This window comes from Mastigoproctus giganteus, chromosome 2, assembly GCF_048544385.1.
Source record: "Mastigoproctus giganteus isolate SK-2022 chromosome 2, ASM4854438v1, whole genome shotgun sequence".
Taxonomy (NCBI): domain Eukaryota; kingdom Metazoa; phylum Arthropoda; class Arachnida; order Uropygi; family Thelyphonidae; genus Mastigoproctus; species Mastigoproctus giganteus.
The window spans coordinates 226,981,097-227,000,327 of NC_143576.1; the positions used below are offsets into that span (position 1 = coordinate 226,981,097).

At 36.4% G+C, this 19,231-nt stretch overlaps 1 protein-coding gene across 3 annotated transcripts in view; it reads left to right on the top strand.

The window, feature by feature from the left end:
• The window catches only part of LOC150090204 (clathrin heavy chain 1-like), a 73,103-nt gene that overhangs the window by 3,034 nt on the left and 50,838 nt on the right, over window positions 1-19,231 (top strand). For all 3 annotated transcript variants that reach the window (XM_090369016.1, XM_090369018.1, XM_090369017.1), the window contains exons 2-3: window positions 10,206-10,289; window positions 15,398-15,498. In XM_090369016.1, coding sequence (XP_090225142.1) covers window positions 10,230-10,289; window positions 15,398-15,498 — 161 coding nt within the window. In that variant the 5' untranslated portion in view covers window positions 10,206-10,229. The remainder of the gene's footprint in view (window positions 1-10,205; window positions 10,290-15,397; window positions 15,499-19,231) is intronic.

Sequence of the window (19,231 nt, forward strand, 5' to 3'; positions counted from 1 at the left end):
CAGATCAACTTATATCTATCATAGGCTTCTGTGTCACATGTTAATTTATATGTATCCCATGCATTTTTCTTCTCTGCCATGTGTCTCATTAGTTCATCTGACATCCATTTAGGCCTAAACCTTGAACAATATTTCTTAGTTGGTATGTAAAACCTAATAGCTTCCAAGAGAAGTTCTTTGAATGCTTCCCATTTTGAATTTGCTGTGGGTAACATCATCAGTTGGTCCCACTGTATAGAATTTAAATACTGTCTGAGACCATCGTAGTCACCTTTACGAAAGCAATAACCCTTCCCTTTACCGCTGATGGTAGTTACCTCTTTGAGTAAATCCCACTTCAGCGCAATGTGATCATTGCCACCTAGTGGTTCCTTTATCTGCAGATTCTTAATGCATGAAGAATCACTTGAAGAATCACTGATAATGAAATCCCTCTAGTTTTACTATTTACTATTATTACTCCCTCTAGTTGCCTTCCAAACATGCTGATGTAGAAAACAATCATCCAATAAATCCACAAAAGCCTTGCTAGTGTGTGAGTGACCAACCCATAAATTCTTCCTTGCTTCACTTCCTTGGATTTTATGTGTTTCTTAACTAATAGCATAACCCCTCCTCCCTTCCTATCTTTTCTGTACACATTGTACTCCCCAAATTCCAGTTCTGCATTCCAGTTAGTATCTGGGAAATTAAAATCCCCCATTATAAGACCCTCTGATTTACTGGCCCAATCTATATCCCTGTACAGTTTCTTATTATACTCATCAGAGTCATTAGGCCCATAGCACACTCCTACTCTCGATTTTGATCTCCCAATGCTTATGTCACACCAAACTGACTCGACACTGCACTGTCCAGCGATGTTGACTGGCTTCACTTCCTTGGATTTTATGTGTTTCTTAACTAATAGCATAACCCCTCCTCCCTTCCTATCTTTTCTGTACACATTGTACTCCCCAAATTCCAGTTCTGCATTCCTTATACCTGTGTGACACCACATCTCTGATATCACAACAATATCTGCCTTTGATGTTTTGAGCAATACCTCAAATTCATCAAATTTATTTACCAAACTCCTAGCAAACTCCTGAGGTTGTACACGCATGTATACCTGAATATACATCCTCAGGTGCATGTACACGCAAGTATACATGCACCTGTTCCTATTCTTAGCTACCCCTAGCACAACCCATGTGTTTACTTGTACCGCAATGACTCCCAGCAGTCTCTGAACTATCCTGCATCTTGTTTTCCAGGCTTCTGCTCATTCCAATAGAAGCAGTGCAAGGATCACTTTCACCTCTGCCAGTGGCTACTGTTTATCTATTAGTCCTTGTATCCCCCCAAGCTAGCAGTTTTCCGACCCACCTAACTGCCTCGATAGCATTAGCATTAGTAGAGGCATTTGATGCAAGAAAGCAAGCTTATGCAGCATCAGCCAAAAAAAAAAAAAAAAAAAAAAGTAACATAAATAAATAAAAATAACCACTTCCACTTCACCCCTCTGTTCGTTCGAAATACCTGTCCAGCTGAGCCTTAAACTTATTTAGGCTATCAACTTCCACGACAAGGGATGGAAGTCTGTTCCACCCACCAACCACCCGCTGGCTAAAGGCAAATTTCCGCACATCTATCCTACATCTGTCTTTCCTCAATTTGAATTTATGCCCTCTCAGGTGATTTTTCTGAGCTAGAGGAAGAATCCCATCAGCATTGAGCATGCTCAAACCATTCAAGGCTTTGTACACCTCTATCAGATCACCCCGCTGGTGCCTAGTTTCCAGACACTGTAATTTGCAAAACTTAAGCCTTTCTTCGTAAGAGAACCCCTTTGTCCCATTCACCAATCTAGTCGCCCTTCTCTGTACTCGTTCCAGCAGCTCTACATCCTTCCTGAAATGAGGCCTCCAGGCCTGTATACAGTACTCTAGGTGTGGCCTGACCATTGCCTTATACAAGGGAATAATCACCTCCTTATCCCTGCTAGAAAAATTCCTATATATCATTGACAATACACCATGAGCTACTCTTGCAGCTCGTCTGCACTGCTCAGAGAACTTCATATCTGCCTGCACCACCACCCCCAGGTCCCTTTCATTCTCTACCACTGTCAGTGTAGTACCACAGAGTTGATACGTTGCTCTGGGGTTGCTGTTTCCCATATGTAGTACTTTACATTTGTCAATGTTAAACTTCATTTGCCACCTCGAAGCCCATCTGCTCAACCTTTCCAAATCCTGTTGCAGCAGCATAGTGTCAGTAGTGTCCTTGACAACCCTGCCAACCTTCGTATCGTCTGCAAACTTGGACATTAAGCTTGATATACCATCATCAATATCATTTATAAATACAGAAAACAATAATGGACCCAATACTGAACCCTGAGGGACTCCACTAATAACATTAGTCCACGATGAGCAGTGTCCATTGATTACCACTCTCTGTCTTCTCCCCCTCAACCACCCCTTTATCCATAGCAGCAACTTGCCTCCAATGCCACACTGCTCCAATTTGTGCAGCAGTCTTCCATGTGCAACAGTATCAAAAGCCTTTCTAAGATCCAAGTATATAATATCAAAGTTATTCCCTGCATCCAGTTCTTTTGTGACTGCATCATAGTATCCAATCAAATTGGTCAGGCAAGACTTCCCCTTAACAAAACCATGCTGTGTCCTAGCTATAACTGAAGTCTTGTCTAGATGATCCTGCAGTGCTTCTTTCACCAGTGCCTCCATTAATTTTCCGGGAACAGAAGTTAAACTCACAGGTCTATAATTACTTGTGTCAGCCTTTGATCCCCCTTTGTGAATTGGGGTCACATTTGCACATCTCCAGTCAATGGGTACCTCCCCTGAGTCCAAGGAAGCTCTCATAATTATGGCTAAGGGTTTGCTTACCTCCTTTGCTGCCTCCTTTAATATAACTGGATAGATCCCATCCACCCCAGGTGCCTTTCTTGTGTTTATCTTCAACAATTTCCCCTCCACTTTGCTCTCAGTTATTATAAGATTCTCTAGCTTACTGCTAGAGTTGAATACACCTCTGGCATTCCCCTCGCTGAATAACTCCTCATGTGTGAATGTCGATGCAAAATGTTCATTTAGTTTGTTAGCTACCCGAGCAGGGTCATCAACAGTTGACCCATCGATCTCAAGTGGACCAATCTGATTCATCCCCTTCCTTCTAGAGTTTACATAAGTAAAGAACTCTTTGCTGTTTTTCTTCGCATCCCTTGCCAAGGATCTCTCGTAATCTGCCTTCGCCTGCCTAACCTCCTTTGTAACTTGGTTACAGATCAACTTGTATCTATCATAGGCGTCCGTGTCACGTGTTAATTTGTATGTATCCCATGCATTTTTGTTCTCTGCCATATGCCTCATTAGTTCATCTGACAACCATTTAGGCCTAAACCTTGAACAATATTTCTTAGTTGGTATGTAAAGCCTAGTAGCTTCCACGATAAGTTCTTTGAATGCTTCCCATTTTGAATTTGCTGTTGGCAATATCATCAGTTGATCCCACTGTATAGAATTTAAATACTGTCTCAGTCCATTGTAGTCGCCTTTACGAAAGCAATACCCCTTCCCTTTACCCCTAATGGTAGTTACCTCTTTGAGTAACTCCCACTTCAGCACACTGTGATCACTGCCAACAAGTGGTTCATTTATCTGCAGATTCTTAATGCATGAAGAATCACTACTGATAATCACATCAAGAGTATTACTCCCTCTAGTTGCCTCCCGAACATGCTGATGTAGAAAACAATCATCCAATAAATCCACAAAAGCCTTGCTACTGTGTGAGTGACCAGCCCCCAAATTCCAGTCAATATCTGGGAAATTAAAATCCCCCATTATAAGACTCTCTGATTTACTGGCCCACTCTATTTCTCCATGCTGATAGCATCAGCAAATATTCTTGCACCCTTTCTGTTTAAGTGTATCCCATCCCTGTAGAAGCAGTCTCTCCTGTTAACAAGTACAGATCAGGCTGAAAAAAATTCTACCCCTTCAGCCTTGCACAATTTTTCAAAGTTAAGCAATTACTTTTTGCCCGAAGGAAAACTGCTGCACATCTGTTCTGCAGCTATTCTTTTTCAGTTTAAATTTGTCTCCTTGTGAATATAATCCATATTCCCTTGCTAAGAATATCCATTTGTTCCTCAAACTAATACTGTTGCTCTTCTCTGCATTCATTCCAACCGCTCAACATCCTTGCAAATATGAGGTTTTCAGACCTATATGCCGTATTCAAGATGGCCAAATTATTGCTGTATACAATAGGATAATCACTTTTTTTCTGAATCAGCCCTAAGAAGGTGGGGTCCTATTTAGGATGGTTTTGTGGAGCCTCCTATATGGATATATTTTATTATCATCAGGACTTTTTTTCTGCTGAAATGTGCCAGAATGGTATTCTGGAAGTTAAAAAGAAATAAAGATAAAAAATCATATATTTAAAAATATATATATATTCATATATAATTATTTTAAAGTAAAAATTATTTATTATTACTAATGACATTGCCATGTTGTACATCAGCAAAGGGATAAGCTAGTTGGAAGGCTTGATTTTGTAATCTTTATAAAAATATAAATCTATATAAATAATACCTCTTAAATTAGTTTTGTCCAATGTACTATACTTTTGTAATTTGATATTTAAAATTAGCAATTATGATGACATTATTTAAACGCATCACTTGGGAATGAGAATGTTTACTGTTTATTGTGTTAAGTGTGATAATATTGACGTATCAAGTAAAAGAAAAGGTGACTTTATTAAACACACTAAAACAAAGAAGCATATGTGCAGAACAGGCAGCAGAAATAACAAACATCCAATAAAATAATTCAAAACTAACTGTTTAAGACTGTAAAAACCTTCCCAATTCAAAAATTTGCATTTGGTGCCATAATTTTATAAAAGTTTTCCCATGGGGAAGACCCAGAAACACCCCCCACCACCCCCTTTCCTAGGGGGCTTCCTCACCGTTCTGGAAGTTTATATTTTACAAAAAAAAAAGCCCGTTATCGTAAATGTGTATAATTTATGTCATATATTTAATACAATGTGCATGACAAAGGACTATTTGTCATGCACTGTTACTGTTAAACTTACAGGTTTGTATAGCCACAGCTCTTGTATCCTTGCACAAATGAGCACTTAGCTTATAACTGTAGCATTTGTGTTTATGCTTAAATCCTAATCTTTCTTGTACTTCTCTCTGCAAATCCCTTTATTTTTTCAGACTTCATTTACCATGTTTAATGCCATGTGTAGAACCAGCAAAAGAATTTGGCACCTAAAGCTATTTCTTAAGTGGTCTGCAAACTCAATGCCAAATAAGCCATAAAAAAAAAACAAAAAAACCACAGGTTCAGAGCCCAGTTGGGTCTAATTGGTCTAAGGCTGGCCCTGTTGTTGCTTCTGGCAGAGTTCCTGTATATATATATACAGGAACTCAATGACAGAACCCCCACGAGTTGTTCTGGGCGCCTCCGTAGCCAGGTGGGAAGGAGCAGCAGTGCATAGCACATGCTTCTTGATTAGACCGGGGTTCGAGCCTGTCACCACCAAATACGGAGGATGCGGAAAGGTCAGGGAATGACTATCGCAGAGCAATATGGCCTTAGTTGCTAATGCTCCTTAAAAACCAAATAACAAACAAACAAACGAGTTGTTCTAGTAGTTGTTTACACTGCTCAGAGAACTTCATATCAGACTGTACAATTACCCCTAGGCCTTTTATTATTAACTAGTTTGGTGCTATCCAAATTGTGTTATCCTGGGATTACTGATATTAAAAGCAGTACCTTGCAATGTTATATCAATTGCCATTTTTCAGCCCATTTCATTATTTATAACTTGTTGAAGTAGTATAGCTTTGTTAATATTAGTAACTACTCTGCCCACAAGCATAATTAGTAAACACATACATGAATGTTGAAATTAGTGTTATTAATAAATATCATAAATGCTAAGGACAAAACATTGAACCTTGTGAGACCTGACTCACGACACTGGTCCATGAATAAAAATGGCCATTTATATCTGTTATATATCACATAACAACAAATTTCTTCAAGATTAGGGTACCAAAAGTAAAAGTAAGTTGCCAACTTGGAGAGGGAGTTGGAGAAGGGCAACATCACCTCATCAAGTGAAAACACTGGTGTATACCTTGCTTCTAGTGCTAAATTTATATTATGCCAAACAATCAATATCAATCAACATCTGTGAAAATTAAAATTAAAAGCTATTCAGTTTCTTTACTTGATTAATTTTTATTTATATATTATAGTAATTATAAATGATATATTAATTAACTATTATCAGCATACCAAAGCAACATATTATTACAAATTATATATTACTGTCTCACCTCCTGAGTTACAAACACCCCACTTATGACCATTGTGTATGCAACTACAACTCCATAAGATACAATGTTTCATGAATAGAGTCTTTAAATAATTATTTATTTTTCATTGAAAAATTAAAAAAGAATAAAAGTTGCTCTATTGACGTTCAATAAGAAAATAATTATGACATGCCCTTCAGGCGATATTAATTTTTGAAATACCTTAATGAATGCTGGATGTGATTAGTTGGGTTATAATTCTCTGTCACATTACTTAACCAGTAAGATTTGTTGCAACAGACAGTAAACTGTCAACAGTGTTACTACCTGTAACAAATAATTCCAAGTAATAACATTGTTGATAGTTTATCATCTTTGCCAAGAGTCCATCATACTACATCTTCGTTGAAAGTCATGCCATTCATTGCAAGGTAAGGACACAGCAATTGGAAAACAGTATTAGCAATTCAACCTCATAGTCATTAAACTAACCTGTAAAATAGTAGTTGCCAAGCTGGATGTCTCAGTTATTGTTTGAATGTTTGTCAAGACCTAACTTATCCTTTATTCATCTTGCCATTAATGCCACATGGTTTCAATTTATGAGTTGTTCATACAGAACTACATCATAAGGCTTTGATAAAATCTAAGTCAGTGATATCAAAATAATTATTTGCATCAAGATCTTTTCTGACAAGCTTATAGTAGCTATTCAATTGCATACCAATATAAATTTATTAATGCATGTTGAACCACTGTTGATAGTCGAATTGAGAAACAAATTCAGAAATGTTCTGCTGCTTACTTGAGTGACTAACCCACAAGTCAATATCTGTAAAATTAAAATCTCCTAAGATATGACATTCTGCTTTTTTGGCCCACTATATGTCTGTATAGTGGGCCATGAATGGATGCTAACTGGTTGAAGCACTTGTTCAGACTGGTTTGGAAGAGAGTGGAGGAATTACAGATGCCAATTCAGAAAAACAGTGCCCATGGAAGTATCTATGAAAAAGAAATGCAGCAGAAACTGAATGTCTATAAGACAGAGTGGAGAGGCTTTGTGAGAGATGAGCCATCAATTAATCTGACTGTTTATTGACTATTTATTAGTTTAGAAGCTTCAGAGAGACTTGGTGACACACCTCAGATATGGGAACAGTATTTCGTGGTAGGGTGAATTTGAGCTTTACGTAGAACGAGTAGGTTTTTGGAAAAAAAGTAATGCCGAGAGCAAATAAGAAAATCCAATCTTTTTAATGCAGAGGAAGCAATATTTGTGATATGCTTATGCCAAGAGAGATTAGAAGTTAGGGTAATTCCTAGTAGAGATATGTGATATTTGCAAACAAATAAGCATAGGAATAATGTCCACTGCTTAGAAAGAAATGCAAAAATAGATGTAGCATCTCAAAATGGAGGTGATGCTGCCATGAATGCTCATTTGCATTGTTTGCGATAAAAGATAATCTGTTTTTTGAGTTGTGCTAATCATGAATGCAAATTCAGAAATGCTTCCTGATAGCGAAATAGTGCCTACTCCATGATAATGCCCCTGTGCATTCTTCATTGAGGTGTGTCCATGAATGTAGGTTTGAACATTACCATGCCTTGCTTATTTTCCTGACCTTCCACGCTTGGATTTCTTCCTCTTTCCTGCCCTGAAGTCTTTTCTTCTTGGGAAACACTTTGCTGTTGATGAGGTGATTTCTGCTTCCGAATCATAGTTTGAAGGAGAGTAAGAAGACTTCTGCAAAACTGGCCTGCAGAAGTGTAGTATTTAGAAGTGGCAAAAATGTGTCATTTTGTCTGGTGACTATGTTATGTTATACATGGTGTTTGTTTCAACCTTCTATCACAACTACTTTTGGATGAATACAAAAGTTTTTGACCCCCCCCCCCACCCCTGGTAGTGTTGATAATGTACCTGTAAAAATTGGAGCAGCAAGGTTATTAAAAGAGAATATTGGACACTTGGTGGTGATAGACTGCTCTTGTCATATGATTAATTTGTGTTCTGAAAAAGGGTGCTGCATGACTTTCTGTGCAAGTTGAATATTTGATACTTATGTACTGCTGTGTAGAAAGCAGCACCAAAAAAATTAAAAACAGATTAAAATAGTTTCAATTAATGTATGCCACTCAATTATAGCTGTTTCTACTGTCCTCGTCATATAATTAATTTGTGTTCTGAAAAGCATGCTGCATGACTTCCTGTGCAAGTTGATGAATATTTGGTGCACATGTACTGCTATGAAAGCAGAGACAAAAAGAAAGACAGATTGAAAAGTTTCAATTAATGTATGCCACTTAATTGTGGCTATTCCTGCCATCCATTGGCTAGTCTCACCATCTTTGTATTCAATTTAATCTTTTGAGTCCATTATAATGGTCATATGGTCATTTCTGTGAGTTGACAAAGAATGCAAGTAATATTTTAAAGTACATTTTTTGTAATTTTTTTTTTTTGTGTCTATTTGATATAATTTCACAGTTAAATATATAAATTTCACTTTTTTACTTTGTGCTCTAAAGGTGTCATTTCTTAAACAGTGTAAGCCAGTGGATGCAAAAACTTTATCATCAGTAATGTCTGGTTACCTTGGCCTTCTCTTTATGAATATTATCAAATTCCAAAATGCGAAAGATTTTAAAGCGATAAATAATTAAAGGAGATGGATGTATTCTGCTCTTAAGAGATATATATATATATATATATATATATATATATATATATACAGCATATCATATCACAGCTGTGGAAGATGTTCTTTTCCATTGCTGAGAATATTTTGGACATCTTGTGATTCATAGCTGTGGGAGGGAGGGAGGGAGGGAGGGAGGGGGGAAGAGAGACTTGAATTTAGTTGAAGCAGATTCCAAAATTGGCATTAAAAAAGACCCATGATCAATTTCAAAGTTCTTCAGCAACATGTAGCAGATCTGTTCTTAGCATTAGTAGAGGCATATGATGCAAAAAAGCAAGCTTATGCAGCATCAACCCAAAAAAAAAAATGCTCCCATTTCAACCCCCTCCCCCCATCCGTTCAAAATACCTGCTTAGCTCAGCCTTAAATTTATTTAGGCTATCAACTTCCACAACAAAAGATGGAAGTCTGTTCCACCAACCAACTACCCACTGGCTAAAGGCAAACTTCCACACATCTATCCTACAACTGTTTTTCCTCAATTTCAATTTATGCCCTCTCAGGTGATTATTTTGATCAAGAGGAAGAATCCCATCAGCATTGAGCATGCTCATACCATTCAAGACTTTATACACCTCAATCAGATCACCTCGCGGGTGCCTTCTTTATAAGTCAACTGTTGGTAATAGAGTCAGGATTTCTCAAGGAGCAAAATCCAGAATTTTCATAACATATATATACAGTCCACATCTATGGGAGCAAAGCAGCATCTCATGCAACTTGATGAGTTGCATGAGATCCCAATAATGAGTTCCCATCTCACCAGTCCAGATATCTCTCCTGCACAACTGATAGGAGGTGCCTCCGTAGCCACGTGGAAAGAAGCAGCAGTGCGTAGCACACACTTCTTGATTAGACCGGGGTTCGAGCCTGTCACCACCAAATACGAAGGATGCGGAAAGGTCAGGGAATGACCACCGCATATCCCGGAGCAATATGGCCTTAGTTGCTAATGCTCCAAATAACAAACAGAAACAGAAACAACTGATAGGAGTTATATACCTTGTAGTTTCTCAGGACATTGCCTGAATTTCTTGAAGGCTTGTTTCATAATTACATATTATAACAATAAATATATTACAATGTATTTTATATATTATTTCATAATGTTGTAATATTGTTTTTGTATTCAGGAGGTAATCATAATCGGTTAAAATATGATGAGGACCGGATGTTCAATGGTTGGACCCCCTTTAAGTGTGACCGAGGTATTACAGGTAAGATATCTTGTGTATTTAATGCACACAATTTAGGTTCTTTTGATGTCAATATTTCTTTGTGTGGCATGTTGATCTACATTTTGCTGTGACTCGGCATCAATTGTGATTTATAATGCTAAGTCTAATGCTATTGATTGTGATGTAATACATGCTCTGTTGGGAATATACAGAGTATATGCTGGCAGAAAATTGCATTAAAAATAAGATTGTGATCCCAATTTGTAATACTAAAATTTAAAGATGTCTACTGCTTTTAGCTAATCATATTAGCTTATTCAAAATATTTTTGTAAAAATATTCAAAAATATTCTGACTGTAGTTGCCTACTGTCTTCTACCCATTTCTGGAGATATGCTAGGAGACTATAGCACATTTGTAGATGTCACTAGGCTTCAGGACATTATAGTCTATATTGGAGACTTCAATTTAGCAATGCAATGCTGATGTCACCCAGCATTTTATAGATCATGTGCAGATTGTGATCTGCTGAACTGCCTTCCCCTCTCCCAAGATCTGATGCTTGTTTAGTAGATAGAGTATATACTAATGCTGCAACCTTAGTATCTCTCAGCAGCTCTCTATTGCTTTGAATCTGATCATGTCCTCTTTCAGTTGATATCTCCTTCTCAATCTAAGTTGCAAAGTGTAATACTCTTTTGGTTAATGAGAAAAGGCTAGTAATCTCCCCCAAATATTTTAACCAAAGCTGGCGGTATTTTATTTCAAACTTTTCATTGGTCATACTGACAAACTCCCCCTCCCTTAAAGTTGCTTGGTTCTGATTAGCACAATGGCTAACCTCCATTTCTATAAATACAATGTTCCTTTTCTTCCTAGTGTAAACCCTAATGGAACATGAACTTGTCTATCCTGTTTAAAAATAAACAGGTTTCATATAAAAATTACTGCAAGAATCTCTTTAGGCGCCTCCGTAGCCAGGTGGGAAGGAGCAACAGTGCGCAGCACACGCTTCTTGATTAGACCGGGGTTCGAGCCCGTCACCACCAAATACGGGGGGTGCGGGAAGGTCAGGGAATGACCACCGCATATCCCGGAGCAATATGGCCTTAGTTGCTAATGCTCCTAAAAAAAAACCGAATAATAATAATAATAATAGCAAGAATCTCACAGAGCTAGTTATGCTAATTTATGTTCTGTTCAAGGCATGCTTTTAATGTAGTTAAAGTCCAAGCTTTATTGGACTTTGTTTTCTTAAGAACAACCAAAGTAAAATGAGTCTTATCTGATGCAGCTACCACTCCCTACAAAACTTTTGATCTTGAGGTATGGACCCAATAAGTAACTCTTTTTTTTTTTTTTTTTTTTTTTTTTTATGAAAACCCCAAACATGAAAGATATTAGAACATATCTGCTTAGTAATGTGCTTGGGTTGAACAGTTGAATTTCTGTAGATTGTAGTTTTGAGAAATGCATATGAAGGAAGGTTTAGCACTTGGGAAATACATGTGAAGGAAAAGTTTTACTTCCCAGAAAACAGAAGTAAAAAAGGAATAATAGGAAAACTTGGTTCTGTGAGTTTGGAGGTGGACAGTGCATAGATCCTGACTGTTTGTTCCGTGTGTTCAAACTGGTTTGGAAGGGAGAGTGGAAGAATTACAGATGCCAGTTCAGAATATGTATCCATGGAAGTACAGGTGGGCCTCGATTAACGCGATTAATTCATCCCGCGAGCGCATTGCGCAAAATAGAAACGCATTAATCGAATATCATAACCAGTAGGAAAAATTATAATTGGTCCTTGACCTTCTGAAATGTCCATAAAGAATTTTAAAAATACCTTTTAAATAACTTTTTAACTGTATATAATGTAAAAGATAATGAAAATAATTATGGAATTAAATGTTTATTGCATAAAATAGCAGTTCTTAAACTGTGCGCCGCGGAATATTTTAAATTTTAGAGGGAAATACAGCGATACTCGACATCTGTTGGACACAGCGCGAACTACTAGCTCGAGGTAGTTCACAGTTTCAGCATTTCTTATTAAGTTGTTTGGACCTAACTACTAAACGAAACTGTTAGGTATTTCTTTTGGTCTGGGTGCGCCTTGAAAAAGTTACTGAGACATTAAAGGCGCCGTGAACCGAGAAACTTTGGGATCCTCTGACATAAAATACACAATGAAGAAATTACTGTTGCGGAAATATTTGAACAGTGTTGACTTTCTCTTTTCATCAATCAATTTCCGATAGCCGACAACAATCTTCTCTGGGCTCTGGCGAAATAAACATCGCAGAGAACATCAATCCTTTTGTTTGAGGTTCTATGCGATACAAAAGATTTCATCTAATTCTTTTACCGTTAGCTCCTTCGCGGTAACATTTTCATCTGGCTCATTTAAAAATTTGAATTTTTAAATGCAAGTCTGCATTGACTTTATTAGCAGGAGACAAACACGTCTTCTTCCGATGGTTGATGGAACACACCGAGGCGGGCAGCAGGCAAACGTTTGTTTATTGACCGTACGACTCGCGGTAAGCTTAATGCGCGATTCAAATCTTTTTCAACTATCACATAAAAAAAAAAAGATCGCGTTAACTGGAAATTTGCATTGTGTAAAGTGAAAAGTGGTATCATTTTTCAAATAGCGTTAATCGAATTCACGTTATGCGAGGCCTAGCTGTATCTATTGAAAAGGCATGCAGCAGAAACTGAACATCTATAAGACAGAGAGTGGGGCATAAGAGACTTTGTAAAAGATGGGTCATTAATTAACCTCACTGCCCTCTTTTGAATGAAGTCAAGAAGTTTGAGAGAGGTTTTTTGGGGGCCACTGCCATGAGTGTGGGAACAGTATTCCATACTATGGCAGATTTGAGAATTATGCAGAGTGAGTAGTCATATGGAATAAAAATAATGCTGAGAACAAAAAAAGAAAATCCAATTTTTTTTTATACAGAGGAAATATTTATGATGTGCTTATGCCATGAGACATTAGAGTAATCCCTAATACAGATGTGGCCTTGTCTAGAAATCTGAGTGTCATTGAAGGTAAGCATAGGAGCAGTAGACCATTTTTTGTGAGAAATAAGATAGGACTGAGTTTTAGAAGGATTGAAGTTAATTAAGTTTTCTTTGCCCCATTTGAAAATTACCTGGAGATTAGCATTTAAGGAATTGATGGATAATTGAGAAGTTGAGATTGTTTGTGAAGGACAAGGTTTTCTCAAACAGGAAGATGGAATGCAGTGTGCTGTTATCGGTAGAATTATGGACAGGATTTCCAATCAGTGAAAGAAGGTATATACAAATGGAGAAGAGTGTGAGAAAGAACTGCACCTTGGGGAACATCGACATTAATGGAAAAGTTAATGGACAGAGTGCCACTTACCATCACTCACAGCTTGTGTTCAGAGAGGAAACTGGATACCCAATTGCAAAAAACAGTCGGCAGACCACAGATGAGAGCTTATTTAGAAGATCCTTATGTAAAATACAATCAAAAGCCTTATGAATATCAAGAGCAACTGCTTGAGTTTCACCAAATTTTTTCACTGAATATGTCCAAAGATGAGTAACATAGGTCAGTAGATCAATACTAATGGAATTCATATTGATGATAATTGATCAGTGGACGGTTTCAAGATATTTTGAGTATTAGCAGTTGATGGATTTCTCCATTACTTTGGAAAGAGTAGAGGTAAGTGCTGTAGGGTGATAATTGGATGGGATAGAATTATCAAACTTTTTTTAGAAACTGGCTAGTATTGGCATGAAGCAAAATAAAGGAAAAACACCAGCGGCATAAGAAAGTATAAAGTGTGACACAGAACAGGAGCAAGTTCAGGCGCATATTTGAGAACAAGTGGAGAAATGCCATCAGATCCTGAAGCTTTCTTGACATCAAGATTGTTCAGCATTCTTGTAACATCCTTCTTCCAGAAGACCATATCAAGCATTGAGTGGAGTGTACATACTATGTATGTTAGGAGGTAGTTTATCAAGGTCATCAATACAAGAGTTAGAAGAAAAGTAGGATACTAGTAAGTCAGCTTTATCTTTAGCTAAGGATGCAATAGAACCATTGAGTTCTATTGGGTCCATCTATGCTTCCATAGAGATGGAAGATGGACAGAAGTTGCAGCCAGTAGCTTTGGCAAGAGACCAGAATGCTTGACTACTCTTTAGTCTGTTCAAAAATAAAGTTTGGATTAACTGGTTAACTGTCCTTACATTTTTTTCTTTAAAAAATCAATCTGATACAAGATCCCCCTCTCCACCTACACTTGAAAATTAGCCATCAAAAACAATAATGCTGTTCATGTATGTTTCATTTCAGCAAAATTTTTATGTTATTTATCAGTCAAGGCATAATATGTATTGATAAAAATAAGTATGAAAATGGAGTAAGTATTGATAATTTATAGTTTTTATGAAACCAATTCCTTTTATATATTTGGTTATATGGAAATATGCATGTTACAACATGCACCTCTACTACATGCTTTTTTTTTTCTTTTTTTTTCGCAATGTACGTTGCACTTTATAGCAAGATTGTTTTAAGAAAAAAATTTTTAGCGTGTTAATTGGGGAGAGGACAAAGGCAGTTTGCAAAAAATAAATAATAATATTAAAATAAATTAAAAAATGGACTTTAATCTTCATGATGATTGGTTGATTGATTTGGTTTTTTTAATGGTACATTGGCAACGTTCATAATGGGGTGACTTGTAAAAGAAATTACATTGATTCTGTGATTGCTTTGTGAAAGAAACTGTAGGCCTATAATATAGGTTCCTGCTCAAAACTTTGCAGAGTAATCATTGAATGTTGCTTCAGTGATAATTGCCTGTAAATCATATATTATAAAACTGGAATATCTGTTTGCAGGATAGAAAATCCTCAGAGTCAGGGGATGCTATTCCTCTGCCAGTGAATCTAATTTTGTTTGAAAAAGCACTTGAGTCACTCACATCATTAACAGTATTCTGATCGCAGCCTTTCGAAATAGAAAATGAATATATTTATGGATGAATGAAATAATATATTTAGTCAAAATGTATATGTTGAAAATAATCAGTTTTCTGTTTTTTTTTTTTTTTTATTTTTTTATATAGCCTTTCTTTTCTTTCTCTTTCCTCTAGTTGACAAACCTGGAAATTCCCTTAGAGCATATTACATGGCCACGAGTAACTATGACTTCTGATCAGTGGATATGTATAAGACATGCAAGGCATCCAAAAAAGTTAGAAATCAAAATTTTAGTTCAGAAAAAAATTACTATTGTTTGATATTTATTTAATTAGTGTATATTTATTGGAATTATGTTTATCAAATAGAATTACTTCATCCTCATCAGAGTAAAGTGAAAAAAATTTTTTGAATATTAATTTTAACTTATTTGAACAGATCCATTCCTTCAGAATGGAATGGATATAATGCCAAATATCTGTAGAAAGAAGTTTTAAAGAACTAGATTTTATCAAAATAATCAGAGAACGTGCTTAACTTTATTTCTCGTGTAACAAAATAATTTAAGGTGTTTGGTCTCTTCTTATCTACAATCTATTAATTAAGATAATACATTATTTTTCCTGTGTGAAAGCAGTGAGATGAGAATGTAGTTAAAATTATAGAATTTTACATAACATTTTATCATCCTTCCCCTGCCCCAGTTTAGTTCAGGTGATGAGCACTACGGTTTCGTAAGAAGGCAGGTCAACTACCACCAGCCTACCCTTCCAGAATAAATTTCAAGAGTCTTGGATCAAATTAGCTTGATGCTATCTGTGCTGATTTTCCCAAGGAGTAACAATATTGATTATAAAATACTGATAGTTAAATTGCATTAATGTGAATCGTGGATAGTCTGCTCAACTGGCTGTACAACTTCTTATTGAGTAGAGAATTTAGAATAAAAGTAGATGGCCTTTCTACTAACTTATTTCTATGATCTGGAATTGCACAAGATTCAGCATTGGAACTAATTGTGGGGGGTGGGGGTTTTATTATATGTTTATTTTTATTACTTCCTATTTTTTTATTATTATTATTATAGTATTTATTATTATTTATATTCTTAAATATCCCCACTTTGCATCTGACTTGTTATCTCACAGAAGAATTCCGGTTCTGAGGGGGTTCCTATATTAGTTCACTCCTCCTTTGGATTTTGCTGTGAGTTCAGAAATGACCAAACACTATTTGCAATAAGTTAGATACAATTAGTTTATTATACATAATTACAAATAAAAGATCAAGCAATTCATTACACATTATTCACTTCATATATAGGTACCTGGCATGGATTACGTTCCTGGTCATTAGGCTCTCCTATCATCATCTTCTTCTTACTATAGGCCCACTAACATCTCGTACAATCAGTTTAATTTAACTCTTTCTTAATTACAATTGACATTTATTATTTATTTATTTATATCTTCCTTTTTCATACCTATCTAGCACAATCCTACATTCTTCTTCATGGTTGAAACAATTCTTCTTCTGGAATTATGTCCACTTTACAAACTATTCTATTCTATTCTCTCCCCAGCACTTTAAAGTTACATGTTAATGAAATATACATGGGATTATTTATTTCTTCATTCCCTCAGGTAAACTTCAGCATATAACGACTAATTTCTCTACTTCAGTAACATTATATACATAACATACAACTGTACCTGCTCTATAGGCTAACCCGTCCAAAATTATTACTTTTACTCCATTATTTGATCGGTAAATAGACCACAACTGTAAACCATCCTTCATTAAACTATTTCTATGATATTTCCTTACTTATCTATACAACATGCATTTAATTAACTGTATGTTTCCCTAAATCTCACTTAATATTTATCTATCTTCCCTGCAGTCCTTTGCAATTACATAGAGGTAAATTCGTTGTTTAACCGCTTACTTCTGGGGATTTGGATCTTACCGCTAATACAACGTGTGGTCTGTGACTTTCTGCTCTGCATCGGGTCCTCCATTGGTTTGGGAACATTCATCTGGAATGCTAAACTTTGCCAGGGACACTTTTCGCTTTGCCGATCATCCTGGTGTCGCATCCTTCTTTGCTGTGCCGGATCATTCAGTAGGAGTCGCTTCCCATCACTTTATTTCTACAGGACGGTGCGGTGTTCTTCTGTTAGCATTATCTCGCTGCCCTCCTTTCAAATATATTTCTCGGTGGACGCTTTCGGACTTCTATGTTCCATCTCGAGAAAGTTCCCCTTTCCGTAACTTATCTACACTTTGTTAAAGCTATCAGAATTTAGTGAACTCACCATAACTGGTTCTACTGGTGGATCGCTTCCGGGGACTGTTTCCTGGGCCTATCTTTCCAAAAAATCACCCTCGAAGAAAACTTTATCATCTTCCGAAAAAAACTTTATCACATTCCGAAAAACTTTATCATCTCCGAAAAAACTTTATCACATTCCGAAAAACTTTATCACATATATCTTTTGCGCGCGCTTTTCCCCTTTTATTTCCCAAAATTTCGTAACGCCCCTCCTTTCCTCAACCAATCACTTCTATCTGACCATCATCGTCTCCATTCTCATTTGCCTATGACACATGACAGAAGGCCGAGTTCCTTCCGGTGTAGAAAGAACTTCCGTTTCTAGAGAATTCTCGAATATTCTGGAAATGACCAGAAATTTCAGAGCTCAGAACCCATCCGGAAAACATCTGCGTCCATTTACTTGATTCGTCTCGCATTATTATAAAATGACCACACCTGCTCTGTTTGCAGTAAACAAAAACGCTTACACCTGTTACCCCTATTGTAATCTCTGGAGCACTCCGTCCCTTTTGCCATGCCATCAATTAACCCCCCACTGTTCCGTCTCGATATCTTCACTTGCTGCTTCAGGTAGTGGGCGCTGATCGTATATCTGTTTCTAATGTTTATCTTCAAGGTATATTTGCTTGTACATTAAATTTAACCTTCTCTTAAATTAATTCCATTAGTGCGAGACCCATTATCTTAAACAATATTTGCGATTTTAAGTGTTTTCTTGTAAGGTCTATAATATCACTCTATCTAGCATTCTATCATTAATTATATAGACATTTAATTTAATTTGTAAGACTTTGTGTCTTACATAATCTTTTGGCATTTATTAATATTAGTCTTATTTTGAAAGAGTACAGTGCTTTGTATGCTATCAAATGATCTTTAATTAATTTTAATTTTGTATGTTCATGAAGGGTCTTAAATGAGCATTGCTATATTTATGCAGTGTTAGTCTTACTGCCAATAACTTTAACATGTCTGCAGTCAACATACATATTCTTCAGTCACCCTGTCCATACATTTCTGCTTACTTTTCTTTAAAAGTATGCTGAAACTTGGCATACTTTTAAAGAAAAGTGTTATCCTTGATTTCTCTATTTAAAATTCAAGATATCTCTGCTTAATCATTGAGCAAACAGGAAAGATATCTCTGCTTAATTATTGAGCCAACAGGAAAGATGAAGGATTAAGTATGAAACCCCACTAAGCCTATTTCAGTAAGGTGGCACTTTGCATTCTGGTGAAAAGAATCAATAGAAAAGATTTTCTATTATGAAATAGTTTATGTGATAAGGAATTGCATGCATACCAACAAAATAGTATAAAACGAAATGTGTATAACACGATAATAAACTGGGCAGACTCTTTCATATAATGTTAACATGACATCAAAGTTCTTACTAACTTTGTGTTCCAGTTAAACACCTTCAAAGCAAATTATGATTGCAAAAATCCTCCTAGAACAGAAAAACCAAACATCGAGTACACAATCTCTGCACTACTTCAGTAACATCAAACAAATGCAGTTTTTGGGAATTGAGGTGTAACAGTTTTTAACTGTTTTAAATTGCTTTATGGTGTAACAAAGAATGCTTGTTATTATTCATTCCAACATACTGCAATGAAATAGTTTTAATCATATGCTACTTGCCATCGAAATTGCCCCACCTAAAAG